The 22,023-nt window shown below is 39.3% G+C and overlaps 1 protein-coding gene across 2 annotated transcripts; it reads right to left on the reverse strand.

Moving 5' to 3' along the window:
* Positions 1 to 13,787: 13,787 nt before the first annotated feature.
* Positions 13,788 to 20,687, reverse strand: LOC115917897 (galactosylceramide sulfotransferase-like). Of its 2 annotated transcripts, XM_030982017.1 has the most exons (3): positions 20,631 to 20,687; positions 16,624 to 16,878; positions 13,788 to 15,289 (listed from the first exon to the last, which is right to left on the reverse strand). In XM_030982017.1, exons 2-3 carry the CDS (start codon positions 16,752 to 16,754, stop codon positions 14,131 to 14,133), a joined length of 1,290 nt encoding a protein of 429 aa, XP_030837877.1. In that variant the 5' UTR covers positions 16,755 to 16,878; positions 20,631 to 20,687; the 3' UTR covers positions 13,788 to 14,130. The 2 variants fall into 2 exon arrangements, with proteins under 2 accessions (XP_030837877.1, XP_030837878.1); XM_030982018.1 differs by lacking the exon at positions 20,631 to 20,687 and having other exon boundaries at positions 16,624 to 16,999.
* Between the last annotated feature and the right edge of the window lie 1,336 nt (positions 20,688 to 22,023).

Genomic DNA, 22,023 nt, shown 5'->3' on the forward strand with positions numbered 1-22,023 from the left:
CGGCGGCCGCCCGGGCACCGCTTGTTTTTAGGGCATCGCTCGGTCGTTGCTGAAGTCTAATGGAGCTCTCACACTCTGCCGTGTAGGCCTACCGTCCACCTGCCGGGCTATTAAAAAAACAACAGAGTCCAGAACGTTGGGTTTTGAGCGAACTTGTCCCCGGCCGCAAAAAAAAATTCATAAAATTAATTTTTTCACCGTTTCGTTGCCATCTTCTGACCGTTCTCACCGGGCGCATACCGGGTGTTGAAAGTGCTTCTACCGTCTTCACCGCCCAGATTGACTTTTGTTGAAAATTTTGGCAGTTTCCATACCGGGCCCATACCGGGTCTCGAACGTGTGCACCGGGTTTGTAGCAGCCACCTACCAGTCACTTAGCGTCCCCTCACCGCTCGGAGCGTCCTGTGAGCGAGTCCCCGGACTGCTGACGTCATGACACGACTGCCATAAATACCCCGATTTGAACGGCAACGGTCAGTCCGCTCTCCATTTTTCATCACCGTTCTGTAACGGGTTGTGAGCGTGTTGTGAACGTGTTCATACAGTGTGACCGTTTTCATAACGTATTCATACCGTCCTCATCCCGTTCAACACCGTCCTCTTGCCGCTTACTTGCGGCCGGTGCCAGCCGGCCAAAGTTTTGAACATGCCCAAAACTTTCGCCGGGTCCCACCGGGTGTAAATAAGCGCAAACGCCCTATTAACGTGTTGCCCGCTTTGATAACGAACCACCGTGTGCCCTCGCCGTTCTCCACCGTCCGCAGACATTTTCGCGCACGGAGTCACTTTAGCGCGGAGTGAAAATTCGGGCGGCGCCTGCTCACTTTCACTTTCACTTTTCACTTTGACCTAGCGGCTTTGATTTTTTACCTAAATCGCTCGAGGGCGAACGCTCGATCAGGTCGGTGTCCGGGCCGCGAACACCCGGGCAACGAGCGTATTTTGGCGCCCCGCCGATCACCGGCCGGCTGCCGGGCAATTTCCTTAAAATTAGCCGGTGGCCGGTGGGAAACCGCGCGGGTATCGGTGGGTCATCGGTTGGTCACGCCGCCCGGAGAAGCTCTCCGGTTTCGCCCAGATTTGACCAAAAATTGACCGGCGCCTGACAGGAAATCGACAGGGCACCGCCAATGCATCGCTGGGGCTCTACAGCCTGCTCGACTTCTCCAAAAAAAAAAATCCTTGGGCGATGCCTAAATTCCAGCGGCGACCGAGCAGGCTACTAATTGGTCGGTCGCTGCTCTGATTTGTGACCATAGCTTAAGTCGTAATATTCATTACAAAATGCCAGTCTTTTGCAGCGTGTAGAAGCGTTTTCAAAGGACGTTGGACTTTGCATATTATTCCCCTGGTTTTAACTACAGCAACAGTAGCGCTCAGACTGAGTATGCAGGGAATACATCCTACCAAGTACCAACTTTCTACACTTGGATCGCGTGTGGCAAAATGTATATTGTCTTGAGTGAGGACGTTAGTGCTGCGGCAAAGTTCCAACTCCGTGGTTTACATTCAGGAGACTTTTTCAATAGACCACAACTTCTCATGTTGGGATTGTCACCGCTTATGTAATGTCATCGTCATTTTTCCACATTACAACTTGAAACGCAAAATGCTAGTGAAATTGCCTTAAATTAAGGGCCACTCTAACCCAACTAAACACCCGGCCCCCCGCTCAGAGGTCGGAATGACCGCATGCGTGTTGCCAAAATGTCCGGTAAAGGGGTACTTTTCGTGCGACAAAGTCCGGCCCGAGAATTGTAAAAAAAGGGGTGTATTTGACTTTTCACCCGGAGATTTCTTTAAAAAGGGGGTGTTTTTCTTTTTTTCTCTCATCTCTTTGGACTCCTGAGAAATTATTCCGAATTTAGGGGGGTACATTGAGCATTTTTCCTGATTTAGGGGGGTCTCCAAGGCAGGAAAAGCACGCGAAAAGCCCGCGAAAGGGGGGTTCGGAAATGTTGGCAGTCCTCAGATAGGGGGTGCTTTCAAAAAAAGGGTACGAGCATATGCGTACCCTAAATAACACTGAGTGGGGGGGGGGGGGCCGGGACTAAACATAGCCTTTCAAAACATCAATACACCTCTACTTATTAATATTTCAGCCTCCATTTTTTTCAGAAAATCTCTGTATTGACCACAATGTGATAATAACCATCAATTTTTCACAGATCTCACGCTTTCTGGGCTACACCCCTCGAGAAAAGGTAAATACGGTCACGTGACTTGACGCATTTAACGTCATTGTGGGAATGTCCTTGTATTTTTTCTATAACTAAAGATCTTACAATCTCATTGTAATTCATAATTAGGAACGATGAAATGGCCACAAACGGTCTGGGGTTATCAACTGCATTTTTGAAAATTTAAATTGGTTTATTGTCACAAAATATGCACTGGACATGTAAGTGCAAGGACTGATATTATTCAATTTACAAAACGAAAAATACAAAATATCAACATGAAAATCGAGAGGTATATTTCACACGTATTTATGCCTCTATTAGATACATATTTCCCTTTATACAAGTCGTGTGCATTCAAACATTTTACTGTATGTATCTTTCATAATGAACTGAAAAGAGGATAATCCCAAGGCAGTAAAATAAATTGTATGCCCTTAAAACTGTCATGTATAGTTTATGGCTAGGCACTTGCTAAAGAAGAATGAATTTGAGTAAATAAACATTGGTTTACGATGAAAAACCTTTCACCAACTGAAGAAAATCAAATTAATCCCTTGTATCTCCTAAACCTTCTGGCTGATTGTTCAATGGAAACGACAAATTCGTCTATAACAACCCTTCTGAAAAATATGGTAGCAGCCCCCCCCCCCCCCCCCTGCGTTCCTGTTGTTAGTTGAACTTAAGAACTTTAATTTAGCAAAGAGTGTGCACCAAATCATGCCATTTATGCATCAATTTAAAAAAAAATCTTCAACTTCTGAGGGGGGCACATCCCCCTCAAAAAAACTTGCGTTTTTGTTCCTGTTAGTTGAATTTAAGACTGTTTTCTTTTTGTTGTTTAAAAGGTTTCCTAATTTTTAAACAACTAAGTGTTCAAAATGTAAACAACCTTAATTTGTTTAATTTTTAAACAAAAGTTTAGCGATTCACCGGTTAACTCGGGGTTGTTTAAAATTTTAAACAACTTGTTTAATTTTTTTCTAACAGTGAATTAAAAAAAAAAATCAACTTCAGAGGGGGCACATCCCCCTCAAACACTCCCTGCGTGGCACGCCCTCCCAACAAAATAACCTGGCGCCGCCCCTGAGTAGGCCTGCATCTCTAGATATGATCCCGTCAATATCTGTTATTTTGTTCCTCTCCCGAGTTTGTAAAACCAGCATGCCTTTACCATCCATTGCGGAGAAGCATCATCCTACATGAGAGAAAACAATATAGGTATAGGCCTACTTCAATTAAAAATTGATACACAGACTCTCATCGATCTTAGCTTGCCTTCGTCCTCATTTTCATTGCTCAAGAAGTGAAAGGACCCCTTACAAAAATAAAAGTAATGAGGGGTCCTGTTGTATACCCTACATGTAGTGCTTTGAATGTGCATTGGATATGGCTCTTCTACACACAGGACCTCCTGTAAATAAGGACAAATTTCCTTTGTAAACAAAGAAAGGAATTAAAGACATCAATATTTGTATGCTAAGCGCAGAACTATAATAAAATACCCTCCACTAAATACGCTTGCGACGTAAAGTTAGGGGGCAGTTTAATATTTTGTGCGCTAAATATCCTGAAAGTTTTACCTGCATGGGACTTCCTGCTTCATCTTGCAAATATAAGAGATGTTGTAATGTCTACTCATCAATTAACTCCCTCCAGCTCTTCAGTTTCAATCTATTGGAACAAAATGAAGACAACAAATCAATATGAAAATCAAGGCGTTCCTTTCTCCTTAACAAAATAAAATAGATCTAGTATATTAGCTAATTTTAATGTCATGGTTGGCCTTAATCGTTATATGGTGAGGAAATCAATATTCGTATTTAATGAACCACATGCACAGTACAAAGTAAAACTAAATGGAAGATTTAAATTTTGCCTCAAACAGTGCTATCTATGGCCTATGAGTTCGGAGTAGTACTAAGAATAATTAGTTTATTAAAACAAGAAAAGGTGGACTACATATAACTTAACATAATTGTGGACTAAGGGTCTTCTTTTATATACAAAGGCATAAATAGATTTATCAACATGAACTGCACAATTTAGAGGAAAAAACTCTAATATATGACAACTTGACAAGCTTGCTGGACCCACACAAAATCTAAACATTAAATAAACAAATCCTAGTTTTTTCTGAATATTTTTACTAATAAGTTCCAGGTTTTACATATAAATGAAATAGGGTTTGAAGTTGTTTGATTATCAATGGCCACAGTATAATTTTGGTCTAAAGTTGACACGCACTGCACCGATGATGCAACTGAGTGAACGAATGGCACTGAGCAAGCCAACGGAGTCCCAACATCCACTGAAGATTTTAACAAGAATTAATCCACTTGGATTATTAAAAAAATCACACTTCATAGATTATTTCAAGGTGTAACGTTAAATCTATCTATCGATAAAATACAAATTCATGACGCTCACATCCAATCAGAATGCCGCCTAGGGTGCTTATTTCGTCTTCAAATGATCCAAAAGAGGCGGAGCCTAATCCCATTCGTGTAATGGTTTCCGTGCGTGCTGCTTTCCGTCTAGTAATTATATTTAAACGTCTTTAATTTGGTACCGACGATAGGGTGCGGGTGTGCGCGCGTGTGTGAAGTAAGCGACCGTAATGATCATCATCAATTCATAAGGCCTAAAATAAAAACTTGTTGTATTGCCCTTTGGGTGCCAAAACATGGGTCGGTCGGTCGGAAATTTTTTTTTTTTTAACTTTTTTTTTTGGTCGCCCTCTTTGGGCCGATATTTGTTCAGATTTGAATGTTTTTGTTTGTTTTTTCCTCCCTTTTTATGGCTGATATTTCTCAGTTTTGAATGCTTTAATACATGTGTTTCAACGTCATCATTCCATTGATATCTTTTTCACCTCATAATTATCCATGGTTTGCACGAGTGAGAATTTTGGAATAATTTGATTTTATGCATTTATATCCCATTTAAACAAACAGAATACATATTTTTTAATTCATTAATAAAAAAAAAAATTAAAAAAACGGTTAAAAAAAAACTTTTTTAAAATGCCGACCGTAGATTTTCAGATTTTTGGGTCAGTCGCAAAGGGCAATACAACAAGTTTTTATTTTAGGCCTAATGTGAATTACTTGCATGAATTTAATGAGGAACTGAGATAACAGTCGCTTATTTCACACACGCGCTTGCGCCCGCACCCCATCTATGTTATGCACTTGTATTGTGCAGCGGTTTGCCGTGAAACCTGTGAGAAAGTGCATGTATTTTGTCTTCGTTTTTAGGAAAAATACTCCAAAAAATATAAGAAATTTGACACGAAACAGGTAAAAAAAAAAAAGATAACGACTTCTAAATCATGACCATTATTTAAACAATTGTTGAAGACTTAGTTGATTTTTGGAATTTTATAGAACTTATAGGAGGGTATCTTCATTCAAGTGCTATGTTATGTTGAGTATAATGTCAATGTTGTCTCCTGCAGTGACGTCATATGCTATTGCGCAATACAGCTCCGAAACTGGGATATTTCTGACCGTTCTGAGTCGTCATTTTTAAAGCTAGATTCCAGAATTATTGATGATTTCTAAAAAAAATCATTGTCATGTTCGGAATCTACGTCAAAGACTATTCTACATGTCTTTTTTTTCCTCATTTTTTTTAGCCCGTTTTGGTTAGAGTGGCCCTTTAACTTTGTTTTTTGAAAGGTCCTTGTGATCGTGTGCATACACTATATATTTCCAAAACTGTTCAAAGTATGACAGTGAAGTAATCAATTATTACCAATACTATTAACTGCTTGTAGTACTATAATTATTATGCCTCCGTTACGAAGTAGCCGGAGGCATTATGTTTTCGGGTTGTCCGTCCGTCCGTCCGTACGTCTGTACGTCTGTACGTACGTACGTCCCGTTCTTGTGATCGCGTTATCTGAAGAACCGATCGATGGATTCCTGCCAAACTTTGGTCATGTATGTATCTTGCAGAGCCGATGAACTGATTAGATTTTGGGGTCACGAGGTCAAAGGTCAAAGGTCACAGGGCTCATTAGGTATGCAAAAACAGCTCGTGATCGCGTTATCTGAAGAACCGATTGATGGATTGCTGCCAAACTTTGGTCATGTATGTATCTTGCAGAGCCAATGAACTGATTAGATTTTGGGGTCATGAGGTTAAAGGTCAAAGGTCACAGGGCTCATTATGTATGCATAAACAGCTTGTGATCGCGTTATCTGAAGAACCGATTAATGGATTGCTGCCAAACTTAGGTCATGTATGTTACTTGTAGAGCCAATGAACTGATTAGATTTAGTGGTCATGAGGTCAAAGGTCAAAGGCCACAGCACACATTATGTATGCAATAACAGCTTGTGATCGCGTTATCTCAAGAACCGATTGATGGATTCCTGCCAAAATTAGGTCATGTATGTTACTTGCAGAGCCAATGAACTGAGTAGATTCTTGGTTCATAAGGTCAAAGGTCAAAGATCATGGGCTCATTATGTATGCAAAAATAGCTTGTGAACGCATTCTCATTAGAACTGACAGATGGATTACTATTTAACTCGGGACATCTTGCAGAGCCAATGAACTGAGTAGATTTTAGGGTCATGAGGTCAAAGATCAAAGGGTCATATATGTATATGAGAAATTGCTTGTAATCACGATATTCTGAGAACCTGTCAATGGATTACAATTGAACTTGAATCCGAAAAATTTCTTCTGTTTTGGTTTGTAAAATTGCTCTATGACGGAGGCATCATTTTCGACTGCGCGCAGTTGAATTCCATCTAGTTTTAATGATGTTATCATTATTATTATCATAACTGATATCATTATTATATTTATGATGATCATCATTATTCCACAGGTACGTGACGATTATTCGCGAGCCAGCAGCGCAATGGCAGTCGGCCTTTAACTACTTTGAGGTCTGGAAATCGATGCCCCAGTCGAAATCGCCCATGGATCTTTTTCTTTCTCAGCCGAAAAAGTACTTCGCGCATGTCATGTCGAAGAATCAATACTTCAAAGTTAGCATGCACAACGAGCAACTCTATGACTTCGGTTTGGAGCACAATGACACGGACGACGAAGAGAAAGTCATGAATAAAATTCGCGAGCTCGAGTCGGTTTTCGATCTGGTGATGATCACGGAGTACTTCGACGAATCCCTTCTCTTGCTTCGAAAGCTACTCTGCTGGCGCATGGAAGATGTAGTTTATCTAAAGCATGGGGTTCGCTCCGCAGACTATCGAAAGAAGAACAACGACAGCTTGGCAGATAAGATACGCGAATGGAACAAAGCCGACTTAATGCTCTACAACCATTTTAACGAAACATTTTGGCGAAAAGTTCTTGAATACGGACCTTCATTTTCCCAAGACTTGGCCAATTTAAAGAATATGCTCTCAGATACCTTTGATACGTGTCTGAATAAAACCCGAATTCTAAAGATTGACGGGAGGGAAGAGACGTTTTCCAAGAACAAGAACGCGCCAAAGATTTGTGACCTATTGAATAGGGGCGATCCACAATACACTGATATTTTTAAACATCGCATGGAAGTTCAAAAGATACCATTCTATAACAATGAGGGGGACAATTCATGTCACTAACACATTCGTTGGGAATCATATATATATATATATATATATATATATATATATATATAACATTAAGGTATGTTAAAGGTATCGACCAGTTTTTGAAACGCCCCTTTCTCAAAAGTGAAATGGAAGCTCTTATTACCAATCATGTGCAAGAATATGTTTTGACTAATACGTGATGATATATTTGGTAAATTATTATATCTATCCGGACCGGATAGATATCATGCATGTGTCGCGTAGTCCCATATACATCTTTCTGTGTACAGTGCTTGTAACTTTGACATGACTGGGCCAAATTTCTTATTATTTTGATGATTCCAAAACCTTGCAGTACACACCAGATGATCAACCGTTTCCGATCGATTCTATAACGTTTCTTTCACAATGCAATCGCATGACCAGAACTGGATAATTCTGATTAGGAAAAAAAATGTACAAAAGGAACTTTGAAGCCATATACACTGTGTTGCATTCCGCTTTCAAGTTGCATTTGATTTAATTGCGTTTCTCTCTCCCTTATTTTATCTAGATTATTTCTTTACAGTACGTAAAAGCAGGTTGTCCAGTCAATCTAGCAATATTTAGGGGGTATCCAACCACTTATTGCAAAATAGTTTATGCCAATACAGTGCATTTCAGTAAGCTCCCCTAAACAACAAATTAAAAGTCTCAAGAAATCAAACTGTGGGGAATTTATGACATTTGCGTATTCAAATTAAGGAAAGTTGCAAAATATACTAAATAACTGTTATCATATGAAAAAAATACAGATAAGATAATTTCAAAAGTTTTGATTATTTTGTGGTGGACTGGGTGTTATGTCTGAGTATTGTGAAATTGTGTATGCTGAGTTGATGATGGGTGAAGTACTTGTTCTTGTAGGAGGTGTTATCTGTATTTAATAATGTGTGATTTCATCATCAAAGTAGGCCTATATCCTTATAGGAAGTGTCTTTGGATCCATAAGTGACTGGTGTTCAGCTTATCATGTCCGATTTTGCCTACCAAAGAAAGAGGTTTAACAAAATATTAAGAAAATTGGGGGCTGGTAAAAGACGGGATTAAAGATGAGGGAAAGAGATTATAGAGAGCCAGAGAGCGATAGAGAGAGAGAGAGAAAGAGGGAGAGAGTGAGATAATTGGGAGAGGTTGACTCTTTCTATGCTCTCTTGGGAATTTCTTTATGGGAGGTTTTTAGGATCTCGTTTCCATGGATAGGGAATCGTCTATCTCTCGAGCTTCTTCCATCTGGCAACACCCAAATTGCAGCAGGGCAAAGCGAGTCAAAGGTTGGGGCTGACATACATTTTGGGAATTTTCGGCCGTTGCCCGCCGGCTGCCGCCGCAGTCGAGAATAAAGAAAAAAGAGACGTCGACAATAAAAAATTAAAAAAAGTAGTCGAGAATATTTTTTTAAAAGCAGTCCAAAAAAAGTAATAAGCAACAACAAAAATGATAATAACAAAGGGAAATATTTAACGGGGACACCCCCAGGGCTGTGGCGTAGCCATGGGGGCTCGAATATTTATTATTTCGTATTTATTACCGACGATTTTCGTCAAAGTAATTCATATACTAACTCTTTATTAAAAGTATTAAAAGCTCCCTCCGTCCCCCCCCCCCCACAAGAGAGTCAAAATTACGAAAATTTACTTTGGTGACAAGACGAGATATTTTACAAGCAAACCACCTCAGCTCAGAGGAGGGGCTCCCGGAGGGAGGGGGTGGGTGGGTGCAGAGAGGGACACGCGGTGCTCCTCCACTTTTTCAAGTACCCCAAAAGTGCCCCTTTTGACATAGGAAAAGTGCTCCTTTAATTTTGTAAGAAATGTCCATTTTCAGATAGGAAAAGTTCCCCTTTTACTTTGAAAAGTGCCCTATTAATTTGTAAAAGCGCCCCTTCCCTTTTCCAACTCTGATAAGTGCCCCTTTTATTTTGACACCAACCCCTTTTCCTTAGACAAGTTCCCATTTTCCTTCGCAATAAGTGTCCATTTTCCATTAATTCTTATTTAAGTGCCCCTTTTCACTTATTATAAATGCCCCTATCAAAATCTGATGCGTCGATAAATGCACATTTCCCATTCTCCTAAGTGCCTTTTCATCCTTTGGGAGTGCCTCTTTTTTGTTTAGATGTAATTAGAAGTTTCCAATTTTTACCTCTGATAATAAGCCTTTGTAATTTGACAAATAAGTGTCTTATCCCTTTCGATAGTGTCCCCTTTTCCTCTCATCATTAAACGTGCCCCTAATTTCAAGCGACTAAGAGTAGCCCCCAAAGCTCGCTATATAGATTTATAACTATGTTACTTATCAAAGGTGTTTTCAGTCTTCCGTTGTGATATTGTACTTATAACTCCATCAGGATAGGAGTTTTCCTCTTTATAAGATGTAATTTTTCGCACTGCGACCTCACAAATCTTACTTTAATTTCGGTATTATGATTTATTTCATGTTTATGAATAGCGCCCCCTCCTTAATTCCGGTATTATGATTATAGCGACCCTCATTAATTTCGGTATTATGATTATAACACCCCTCCTATTCTCTCTTCTCGTATTATGAATAGCGACTCTGATTTCGTTTTAAGAAATTGTGCTTTTTTTTGTTGTAAATTCTCGACGGTTTTTTTTTTTTTTTTTTTTTTTTTTTTTATCTCGACAGCTTTTTTTTAAATTCTCGACTTCTTTTTGTTTGTTTCTCGACTGCCCGGCGACGGATTTTTTTTTGTTGGCGACGGCTTGCGTTTTCTCGGCGACAGCTTTTATTGTGTGCGCGCGCGCGCAATTGCATGAGAGCATATATGGCTAGCTAGGCGTAGACGTTCGGTCTAGTTCGATTCTATGCGTGACTGAGTTATTCTGAAAATTGCGGCCCGAATGATTTCCAAGAATATCCGCAGATTTTATGTCAGTTCCTTGAATCAATTCAAGGAAATGACATAGAATCTGCGGACATTGATTGTATCGAAAGATATGAAAGACTCTTGGAGGAACATTGTCGTACCTTCAGTGCTCTGCTCGCGCTCATCATCATAGCACCGCAAGTAGGATATTGTCAGTAAAATTGCGCTGCTGTTGGGAAAAATGAGATGGGGGAGGGGGGAAATGAGAAGGGGGAGGGGGAAAATGAGAAGGAAAGGGAAAGAAAAGGAAAAGAAAGGAAAGAAAAGAGAAGAGAGGCAGAGAAAAAGAAAAAGAGGAAGGAGAAGAAAGAAAGAAAAAGAAAGAAAAGAAAGAAAAGGAAAAAAGAGAAAAAAGAAGTAAAATAAAAGGGGAATATAAAGGAGGAGAGAGAGGGGATAAGAGCCTGAGAGAAGAAGGGTGGGAGTAAGAGAGAGACGGGGGTGTAGGGTAGAGTCACCACGTCGAGGAAGCAAGAAAGATATGCATAGAAAAGTATGTTGCTGCGTCGGGTCCGCTGTGTCGGTATTCTTCTGTCGGTATTCAATGCAGAAGTCGGTGAGATGTATTATGTCGGTCGGCCGGCAAATCTTTTTCCCCTACGAACTGTGAATTTTTATCGGACAAAGAAACATTTTTGAAAATTCAGACAACGATAAAGAGTCGGTACAATTTCTCTAATAATTAAATTAAATGTCAAAGCTTCCACGCTTCGCGCGGGAGGAAACTAAATTCAAAATTAATTCAATTAATCAACCCTACCCGAATCCTCTATTGCTCTAGCGCCCCCTTTAGGTCAATGTGTTTCCCAAATCAGCGTACCACTGGACACATCTGCATAATTTCTGAATTTATTTTGCACCGTATCAAAGATTGCAGTAACTTATTCCTTTTCGATATATACTGCACTAAGGATGGGCCATGTTGGGAGGGTCAGAAGTCTTAATAAATGCATATTCCACATTCTTACTCTTTGTCGACACCTTCTTTCCTTGCCCTCTTCTTCCTTTTATTGATCCCTTCATGTTCATTTCTTCTTTTCCTCCTTCCTCCTTTTCTTTCTTTTCCCCCTTCTTTTTATTCTCTCTCTCTCTCTCTCTCTCTCACACACACTCTTTTCTTCTTCTCTTTCTACTTCTGCCCATCTTTCTCTCTCTCCTACACCTTTTTCTCCTAATGCTCCTCTCTCCTTCTTCTCCTATCATTCATCTCATTCAGGACTGTTTCTTTTATGCTCAATTCATCATTCATACCTGTTCAACAGCTTTTTATGAATGTAGAGTTCAGATAAAAATAAGTTTGTTTTCTCTATGTTACTTACACATCAGTCTCTCATCAGCACCACCGCAAGTTTATTATTATTTCCTATTTATTTTTTGATTCATTTAGACTGGTCACTATTACATGTATATCCGTCCTCCATTTATTACCACAAATACTTTACTGGGGCCTGCAGCTTTACAAGCTTGTTTTCATGTAGGTCCCGTCATATTTCTCTTAGTTAAATCAGTAATTCATATTGACCACTTATCTGTGTTATTATTATGTATTATTGAAACAATTTTGTACTTTATTTGAAATGTATATGTATATGTTTGTTTATGAGAAATATGAAAATAAATGAATTGAAAAAACGAAATGAAATATATATAGTTTCTACATTCTATTTATTAAATTCGAATTGATGTAACATCGTCTGTTTGGAGCCACAATGGCATTGATCTATATTACTTTGACATGGAGTGAGCGCCCTTGTGACCCCCAAGCAGACGATATGTTAAACGTGCCTGTTAATATGTGTCTACATTATGTATCAGGTATTCCATTATGAATGATATGAAGTATCAGCCCTGCATTGTTTATAATAGAATATGACCTGGGCTTCTTTTCTTTTCTACTTGTATATACTTTTTTTCTTGTTTAGGTATCTAGACAAGTGTATGTCCTATTACTTCCTTGATTAATAATCATGATTGGTAATAAAGTAATATTGGAACTAAAACTGCTGCACAATTATTTAAAAAAACTGAAATTGAGGTTTTCTGCCTACAACAGTTAACTCAAATAGGGCATGCTGTCATCAATATTCATCTTAAAGCGCATTTCTTTTGAAAATCCTTGCATAAGTGTTATTAAATGACATCCCCTTTCATGTACGTCATTATACGATTTTAATTTAATTTATGCCACAAAATGTGGGGCTGCCAACACTTTAGATTTCTTGAACCCTCTCAAAAGCTTATTACACTTAAACATTGACCAAACATGATTATGGTAAAAACAATTGTTGGGTTATTTTAATATAAACTGTATAATTAAGTATGAACATAGGAAAATAGATCAGTTTAAATGCACCATTTTCATGATAATACAACTGAATAGTTGGTACACGCAGCTAGGACAACTACCTCCTAGGACAACTACCCCCGGACAACAACCCCATGTTTTTTTCAACTTATGTATTTTAGTGTTTTTGTTGTTTTATTTAATTTCTAACTACAATTCAACTATTTTGACCCCCAAAGCACACACTTAAAGCCGCAGGGAAAAAATTAATATTTATTTTTCGGGGGCTACTTTTCAAGCTTGCATGCATGAAAATAACAATCTAAAATTTGTTTTGCATTGAACTCTATGCAAATTTACAGGGGCTCTTTTCTGATTTTCGGGGGCTATTTTTGGCATTTCGGGGGCTAATTCGCCCCGAGCCCCCGTGTATTTTTTTCACTACTTAAAGGTAATACAAAGTTTTGGTATGGGGTCGTGAATTTGGTTCAAATGAACATATTGGAAGCATATGTGACCCTACAATATTCACTGATCGTTGTCACGGTCGAAATTGACTCTAAAGTTATGAAATTGTAAATAAGCTATAAAGCAATGTTTATTGACTAAAATAGACCGATTAGTAATTCCCGTTCGGAAATCATATACCACAACTACATATTCTGAGATTTTCATGGTGGCAGCTACCATTGTACGGCCGTAGGAGCGTTTTAAAATTTACCAAAATTTACCGGGTGCACCGGTAAATCTTTATTATTCAATTTTTCTCGAAAGCAGAAGTGTTTTAGGGGCTAAAGATTCTTATGTTTTTAATACATCCACGGGGGGCATCCAAATATATCAAAATTGTAAAGAATCACTATCCACACATTTGTCAAAATACCTTTTAACTTTAAACAAGACCAAATAACCAATGTTTTATCTCTTTTTATGAAAAATAATATTATATATATATATATATATATATATATATAGAAATGGGTATATGGTGCAAATGTGCAATACACATCAGGCATCACAGTTTGGTCATAATTTTGAGCTATTTCTCATCATATTTTTAATGAGAAGTAATTGGACACCAATCTTTTTAGGGAATATTTCTAATACTATATACACCCAAACTGATGATAAAAAGACAGCTCACAAAATAATTTTGATGTCTTAACCTTCTCCTCAATTCAAGAGTTTATTTTTTTTTCTTTTGTGGGATTCCCGATTATCATATGTCGGTATGCCATGTTGCAACATACGTTCCCTGATAAGATTGGTGAAGTCTACATCCCCTCTCGCAACGTGTCGACACCAAGTGGAAGGGTTATTCTTCAGAGAAAAGAGCACCACTCTCCTGTCTTTTGAATTCTGACGAGTATTATTGCAACATGTATCGTGCGTGTCAGCAAGTCTATCTCTGAACTCTGCAAGATCTTTCTCGAAATCGGATCCGTACTGTCTCACTTTCCGCCAAAACGTGTGATTAAAATGCGCGTAGAGGGAAACGTCTGCTTTGTTCCAAGCTTGAATGTTGTTGCGGAGGTCTGGACCAACTTCGCCGTGGTAATCCGGGGTACGCGTCCCTTTGGCTAGATACAAAATATCGTCCATACTCCAGCAGAGGAGCTTACGAAGGAGAAGTAGAGACTCGTCGAAGTACTCGGTGATCATGACAAGATCGAAATCGGCATCGATCTCGCGGATTTTACTCCTTACCTTGACGTCATCGTTCATATCGTCATGTGACATCCCGAAGTCGTACAGGTGTTGATTGTGCATGCTACTTTTGTAGTATTGCCTTGTTCGCATCACGTTCTTGAAGTGCAACTCGGGATCTTCCATGAAGAGCTTGAGCGGTTCGCGAGACCGTGGGATTGACCGCCAGATCTCGAAATAGTAGAATGCGGATTCAAACTGCGCGGAGGGTTCTCGGAGTATGGTGACGTACCTCACACCATGAAATACCCTGTCCATGGATGTCCGGTTATACCGAGCGTGGTTGGTTAGAATATCGTAGCCTTTCCGAAATGTCCAGGGACCTTCCCCTGTGTCCTTCACCTCGGTCAGGTTGATCTTGTCCGCGTTGAAGATTTTCTGGTAGTTGAGGAAGTGGTTCCGATGTGGCACCAGAAAGGTCAGGTTCTTTAGGTAGCCATACCGCTGGATGATTGATGCTAAGGTGGTTGACCCAGTCTTGTGGGTCTTCAGAAAGACTAATTTTTTGTGTGGTACGCAGTTAATGTTGCTTGGTTCTGAGCTCTTTCTGAGGATGTGTGTCTGCGTGTACGCTGAGGGTGTGTCTCGAATGGCTTGAAACAGTCTCTGTTGAACAGGACCTTTGCTGGAATAGATAAGGAATACAACATTAACCACACAAAAAGAAGAGCAAACTCAACTGTCTTCAAAAACTGATACGGTAAAGAACGTAGAGGAATGTGGCCTCTTGCTACCGAGAAAAGTTAAAATTCCCCTTGTATTATTCCTGTTCATGTGTTCATGTTGTTGTTTTCCCAATATGAATGACGTACGTATATTGCTAATTCTACTAGTGCCTACCTTAAAAAAATAAAATGTATGAGGCATTTTAAAGGGAGAAAATAGTCGACATAAAGCATAATTGCTTAAGAACATAAAGCTGACCAAGTAATAGAAAATTCAGCATCATACATTGATATAAACAGAGGCCTTCTTAAGTAGAACAATAATTAGATGGAACTGTCGATAACAAGCTTCAAGAATAAATATCATAACAGGTAATCAACAACATTTTTCCCTCTTATTTATCCGTTCCTCATCATATTTATGACGTTTTTTAGAAGCAAATAAGAACTTTATCCCAAGTAATCTGGTTAAATAAAGAATAACAGATGAATTTAATTCAGGTATAGGAGTCAATCCGCATTTTACTATCAGACTCTTGAGCTATATAGGATAAGTAATTGAAATGTTCATTGTCTGAACATTGTATAAACAAAGTTGTTTAACGAAATGCATGTTTGAGCATTTATAAGGTGTTTTATTTTTTCAATTCCAGAGGCAGTACATATAATCGAAATCATGCAATTTACATCTGACTGACTCGACATGACATTCAGAATAAAAAAAAAAATTCGAAAGTATAATTCTTAACTAACATCAATTACTGAAAAAAAAAACTCTTTCATATTCCTTATCCGTTTAAAACAATAATAGTAATAATAATAATGATAAAATACTTATAGTCATTTCTTGTTCTTTTTTTGCTTTTTTCAAAAACGCTTTATCTGTTGAATTAAACAACAATGAATAAATGCTTGAACATGAAATATTATAGTCTGTCAAAATATTGTTTTAAAATAAAAATACAGAATACAGTGCTACCTCTGAAAAGAGAAGAACTCCCCAAGAGAGAGAGAGATAAAGATAAAAAGCATTGTTTCCAAAGAAAATTCAATACAGAATCGGTGTCACGCTCGAGTCAATTCTCATTTCGTACGAATATCGTACGACTTGGCGGAACTCGTAAGCACGCACTAATTGACGGGCCAGCTGTCATTTCAAGACGTGACCTCGTCAAAATTAATTTCTTTAGATTTCTGTTATACGACGTCTCTGTTGCGAGCTCCGTATTGTTATTAAAGTCAGAACAGAAAGTCAATGTGCTATAAATATTGATAAGAGCTTGTTGGAGTTTACCTGACTTTGCGAGTACCGACAGGCGGTATCGAGAGCAGCGCCAAAAGCGAGACAATAACGAAGATGATTGCGATGATGAAGAGGACGAAGGTCGGGCGAGTCCGAGACAAGAGCAGCATCGTAAAGTACATCAGGCCGTGGTCATCGTTGACTTCGTCAAGGGTGGCGTTCAAGTACTGGGATGGAAGCCTCTGACGTCGTGATGGTGGGGGACTACGAAGATGTCAAGTAGATGAACTTATTTGTGTAAATCACCTGAAATGAGAGAATAAAACAACTTGTAGGGATGTTACGGGATGAAGTTTAAATTTTCCCATGTATGCGTATGTACGGGACGAAATTGGGGGAAATTCGGCGGAGGGGGGCGGGCGACTGGATTCTCTTGGGTACATTTTAAAAGAGACGGCAAAGTGAGTGAGCAAACATGAAGAGTTTTTCCACGCTTTATTACAGTGACAGCCTAATTCTGTTACCAAAATAATACTATATAACTAATATAAAACTAACAAATAAAACTAACTCGCTCCCTGAATATGAGTCGACGACTGCCCGAATATAGGATAACAAAATTTATTTGGGTACATGCACACTCCTCCCCCCCCCATTAAGTTAATATTGTACCCTTATTGTTATTTATTTTACTTAAGAAAAGCCAGATTGAATATCCCATATTGATCATTCAGTGTGCGTTACACTTGCATCTGCGGGCTTTTATTTTCCGCCATTGTCGTAACTGACGTTAACCTGTGTTTAAACAAGTGTGAGTCGCGATGAAGTTAGAGTACACTCTTTCGAAGAAAACGACGAGAAATGGTCCCAATCTTTCGTCAGCTGTAGTTGCAAATATGTGTGATCCTGTATCAAAAGAGGATCAAAAGCTACCCAGTAGGTTAATTGTAAGATGCGGGATTAATCCGTAGCCCGCCCTCGTTTGACTCGACTTAAACAGGGGTCGGAATCTTGAGGGGATACGGCAGTGGCAATGACAAGCAAATTCTTCCTTTTTACTGTGATCATTTTAATTTGGAAACTTATGAGCAGTGGCCTAGCAAGGGTTGAGGGTGCGTCGCAATCTTTGGGTGGGGGCTTGATTTACTGGATGCAAACTAACAAGCTCAATAACTGGAGGCCTGGTTTGAGAAGGGGTCACAAAGTCTTCTTCTTTATTCTTATGTTATCTAAATAGTTACCCGTCTCCCCTTTTTTCAAATTCTTTCTTCGATTATTTGGTCGTACTTCACTGCCTTAGGGCATTGATATCATCAAACGAAAGTAAATGCGGATATTTTTAAAGGGATAGTTGAGTTCTGTTTTCAGACCGCAAATGCCTTCAAAGTGCATGGTTATTGCTCTTATTCTATCTATGACATTTATAGTGCCCTTTTAGAACCTAAAATTGCTATGAAGGTAATTTTAGACCCCAAAATGTGTGAAATTTAGCCAATACGATCATACCAATTCAGCTCCACTTTCAAAAAAACATGGTGACCGTTAATTAATTATTTAATTAAAAATAGCAATACATGAGCCGGCTTATTGTGGGTAATATAAGCAACACGAAAATGCCAACAAGAAAACCAACATCGGCATTGGCTGAAATACGACGTAAAAGGCATTATTTCGTTTTTTTCAACGGTTTTTTCAAATTTTTCAAAATGTCTAATATTTGTGGTGGTACACAAGTATCAGAAATCGTTATATTTCAGCCGTCTCTGAACCGATTTCGATCCAACAAAGATGATTTTGTCATTTAAATATTATGTTCTTTCAAATTTGACACTCAGTTTTTCATTATCTCACAAAAAAAATATTTTGTGTAGCGCCCTCTGCAACAGAACTCAACTATCCCTTTAACATATTCAATCAGTTAACACGATCGCGATCATATTCGAAAAATCAGCCATAAGACAATAAGCCATTCTCGAAGTGTAAACCAAATGTATGCATATGCCTTTGTGAAGCGCCTCGATACGAGTTATTTCATTCACTGATTACAAATAAATGCATCTCAATAGTCAGAATTCAAATCACGTACATTAGGTGTTGCCATCCCTCCAGTTTGGTCCCGACTGTACCGATTCGTGGAAAAAAAAAACTTTGGCCAATGTGCATCACCAGCGAATTTTATTAACGTTTCATGCCTGCGACAGTTTTTGTTATACATATAAACATTTTGTTTGCGTTCGATTTATGAATAATGAATCAATAAAACAAAATGTTCAAATTCACTTTCAATCAACTATTAATAGAAGGTTCTGAGGCAATCACACTCATCCTTACACTTACAGAAGTTCACGAAAGAATTAGAGGACGAAAGAAAGAAAGAAAAAAAGAAAGACAAAAAGAAAAGAAGAAGAAAAAAGAAATACTAAAAGAAAAGAAGAAGAAAAAAAGGAAGAGATAATGCTGACCACGACGATTGACGATAATGATGATTTTGATGATGATGATGATTATTATTTTTATGATGAAGAAGAAAAAGATGAAAAAGAGGAAGAAGGAGAAGAAAAAGAAGAGGAGCAGGAGGAGGAGAGGGATACGAAGACGAGGGATCACCTAGGGATAGACCCAACCCAGGGGCGTCGCTAGACCTTTTACAGTAGGAGGGGGAGGTGTAGAGTTCACTGATTACCGACAAAACTAGCCACCAATTACCGACAAACATATTAATGCAAATATCGCAATGACTACAAATTTAACCCTATAAACCCGGGGCCAGGAACTAAGTTATTTTTAAGTTCCCCCCCTTCCGCGCAAAGCGCGGAAGCTTTGACACTTCATTAAATTATTAAATAAAGAAAAAGATTCGTTGTACCGTTCCAGACTTTTTTTCTTGTTTCGCCCCTCCCGCGCGAAGCGCAGAAGCTATGACGTTTCATTAAATCATTAGAGAAAGAAGACGATTAATCCTTGTCTGAATTCAGTCCCCCCCCCCCTCCCGGAAGCTTTCACGTTTCATTAAATTGTTAGAGAAAAAGAAGAAAATTCGTTGTACCGTGATCTACTATTAATCCTTGTTTGAATTTACTTTTTCCCCACCCCCGCGCGAAGCGGAAGCTTTGACGTTTCATTAAATTATTAGAGAAAGAATACAATTGTAGTGTTTTCGAATCTTAATCCTTGTCTGAATTCAGTTTCCCCCTCCCGCGCGAAGCGCAGTAGCTCTGTTTCATTAAATTATTAGAAAATAAAGACGATTAGTTGTACCGTTCTCTACTCCTAATCCTTTTCTGAATTCAGTCCCCCCCCCCCCCCAACCCGCGCAAAGCGCGAAGGCTTTGACGTTTCATTAAATCATTAGAGAAAGAAGACGATTCGTTGTACTGTTTTCGACTGTTAATCCTTGTGTCAATTCAGTTTCCCCCCTCCCGTCGGCCAACCGACAATTACATCTCACCGACTTCAAACTTCTGCATTGATATAGTAAACGAGGATCGAGCAAGAATGACGATACAGCTGACCCGACACAGCAACATATCTATGCGTATCTTTCTTGCTCCCTCGACGAGACGACTCCACCCACCGGGGCCAACCCCCCCCCCTCTCTCTCTCTCTCTCTCTTTCCCCACCCTCCTCTTTCAGGCTCTTACCTCCCCCCTCTCTCTCTCTCTTTCTCCTCTCTTTCACCCCCCCCCCCCCCTTTTTTTCTCTCATTCTTCTCTTCTATTTCCTTTCCTTTTCTTTCTTTCCTTTCTTTTCTTTCTTTCCTTTCTTTTCTTTCTTTCCTTTCTTTTTTTCTTTCCTTTCCCGTTCCCTCTCATTTTCCCTCCCGTTTTCTCTTTACAGGATATCCTGACAGGTGGAGGGATGTCGCACCCCACCCCCTCCCTTTAGCGACGACCCTGTCCCAACCTTGCACAGACATCAGAAGTGTCATATTTCGTATAATATTAATGATATCAGAGAAGTCAAAAAACCTAAAACTTCGTTCGATGTAGAGATCCTAGGTCACGGAGAGATGAAAAAGAGAGATGGACACAAATGTCCATGATCAAAAGATTACTTACCAAAGACCCAAGCTAGTTCTTGTTGTTGATCGAAGTTCGGCTTCTCAATACCACATACATACAAAATGTGAACATTCACTTGAAAATACCTAATAGTTGTAGGGCAGATGAACGTCCTCACAAGTAACAGGCGACATGATACAACAGTCCGTATCGTGTAGAACATATATTTCCTGTGAGACGTCGTAATATATCACCCCAAAATTTGACCCTACGCGGAAATAGAAGGCTGGGACTGCAGTAGATACTATTATTATAACCAGTCGTATTACATGGACAGTTAATGGATTGTGGGTTTGTTAAATCTGCCAGCTTGACATTCACCGAGAGAGAGGCGGAAGGAGGTCTGAGGGGCGAAGTAAGGAAGGTTGAACGGTGGCGTAATGATGGAGGTGATGCCATAGCGGAAATTGGGATGAAATGTGGGTTTATTACAGTGGCCTGGTTGAGTGGGGGATAGGGGTAAACAGTGAATGTGTGTGCGTGGGTATGTGCGTGCACTGCGTGGGTGTGTTTGTATGTTTGTGTGTGTGTGTTTACTGGATGGGTGTGTGTGCGTTTGTGCGTGTGTGTGTGTGTGTTCGTGTATGTGGATGTGTGCGCAGAGGGAGGGGAATATGGGCACGTTCTTTCTCGTCATGCAAATGGTAACATAAGAACAACAAAATATTGATGGCGAATCGGGGGGGGGGGGGTGTGCCCTCTACCCCTTAATTGATGATTCATTCCAAAATTACAAAATAAGGACACATTGAACCATATTAACACCTTATATCCTACGGAAGCATGGAGGCAGCTATATTTGGCATATCATTTCATTTTTCATTTCAAAGACTTTATTTTCTGCAATCAAACAAATCAGTTATACAACAAATATGGATAATTATATAAAACATAAGGTATGCAAACAATATACAAAATATAGAAACAAATGTATAATACATGAGTAAGAGTAAACTTATACGTTGGGCCATTGCGTGTATAAAGAAAGAAAGCAGAAGGTCGCCGTTATAAGCAAAAGCTTGAGTAGACGGTCAACATATCGGCCAACATTCAATCAAACCTAGGAGAATGGATATCCACCTTTCATTTCATGTTTATTTTATGGGAGTCATATGTGCATGGGCTCACTTCCTTCCTTCTTCCAAATCACAGGGTAGTCTATAGTCCACATAGTACAATGACTCAATTTCATTTCGGTGCGAGTTTTTAGTTTCCAACTCCACACGAAGTGATCCCCGATTCTATCGACTTATACTGTTTTCACACTGGCAATATTTTGCTTAACCCCGTAATATATAGGTGGGGTTAAAGGGTATCTTAACCCCACCTGTAGTCCGGGGTTAAGCTTATTCCACTTTCTTTTCACACTTGCAAAATGTTGCTTAACCCC

This window comes from Strongylocentrotus purpuratus, unplaced genomic scaffold, assembly GCF_000002235.5.
Source record: "Strongylocentrotus purpuratus isolate Spur 01 unplaced genomic scaffold, Spur_5.0 spur5_scaffold_12, whole genome shotgun sequence".
NCBI classification, from domain to species: domain Eukaryota; kingdom Metazoa; phylum Echinodermata; class Echinoidea; order Camarodonta; family Strongylocentrotidae; genus Strongylocentrotus; species Strongylocentrotus purpuratus.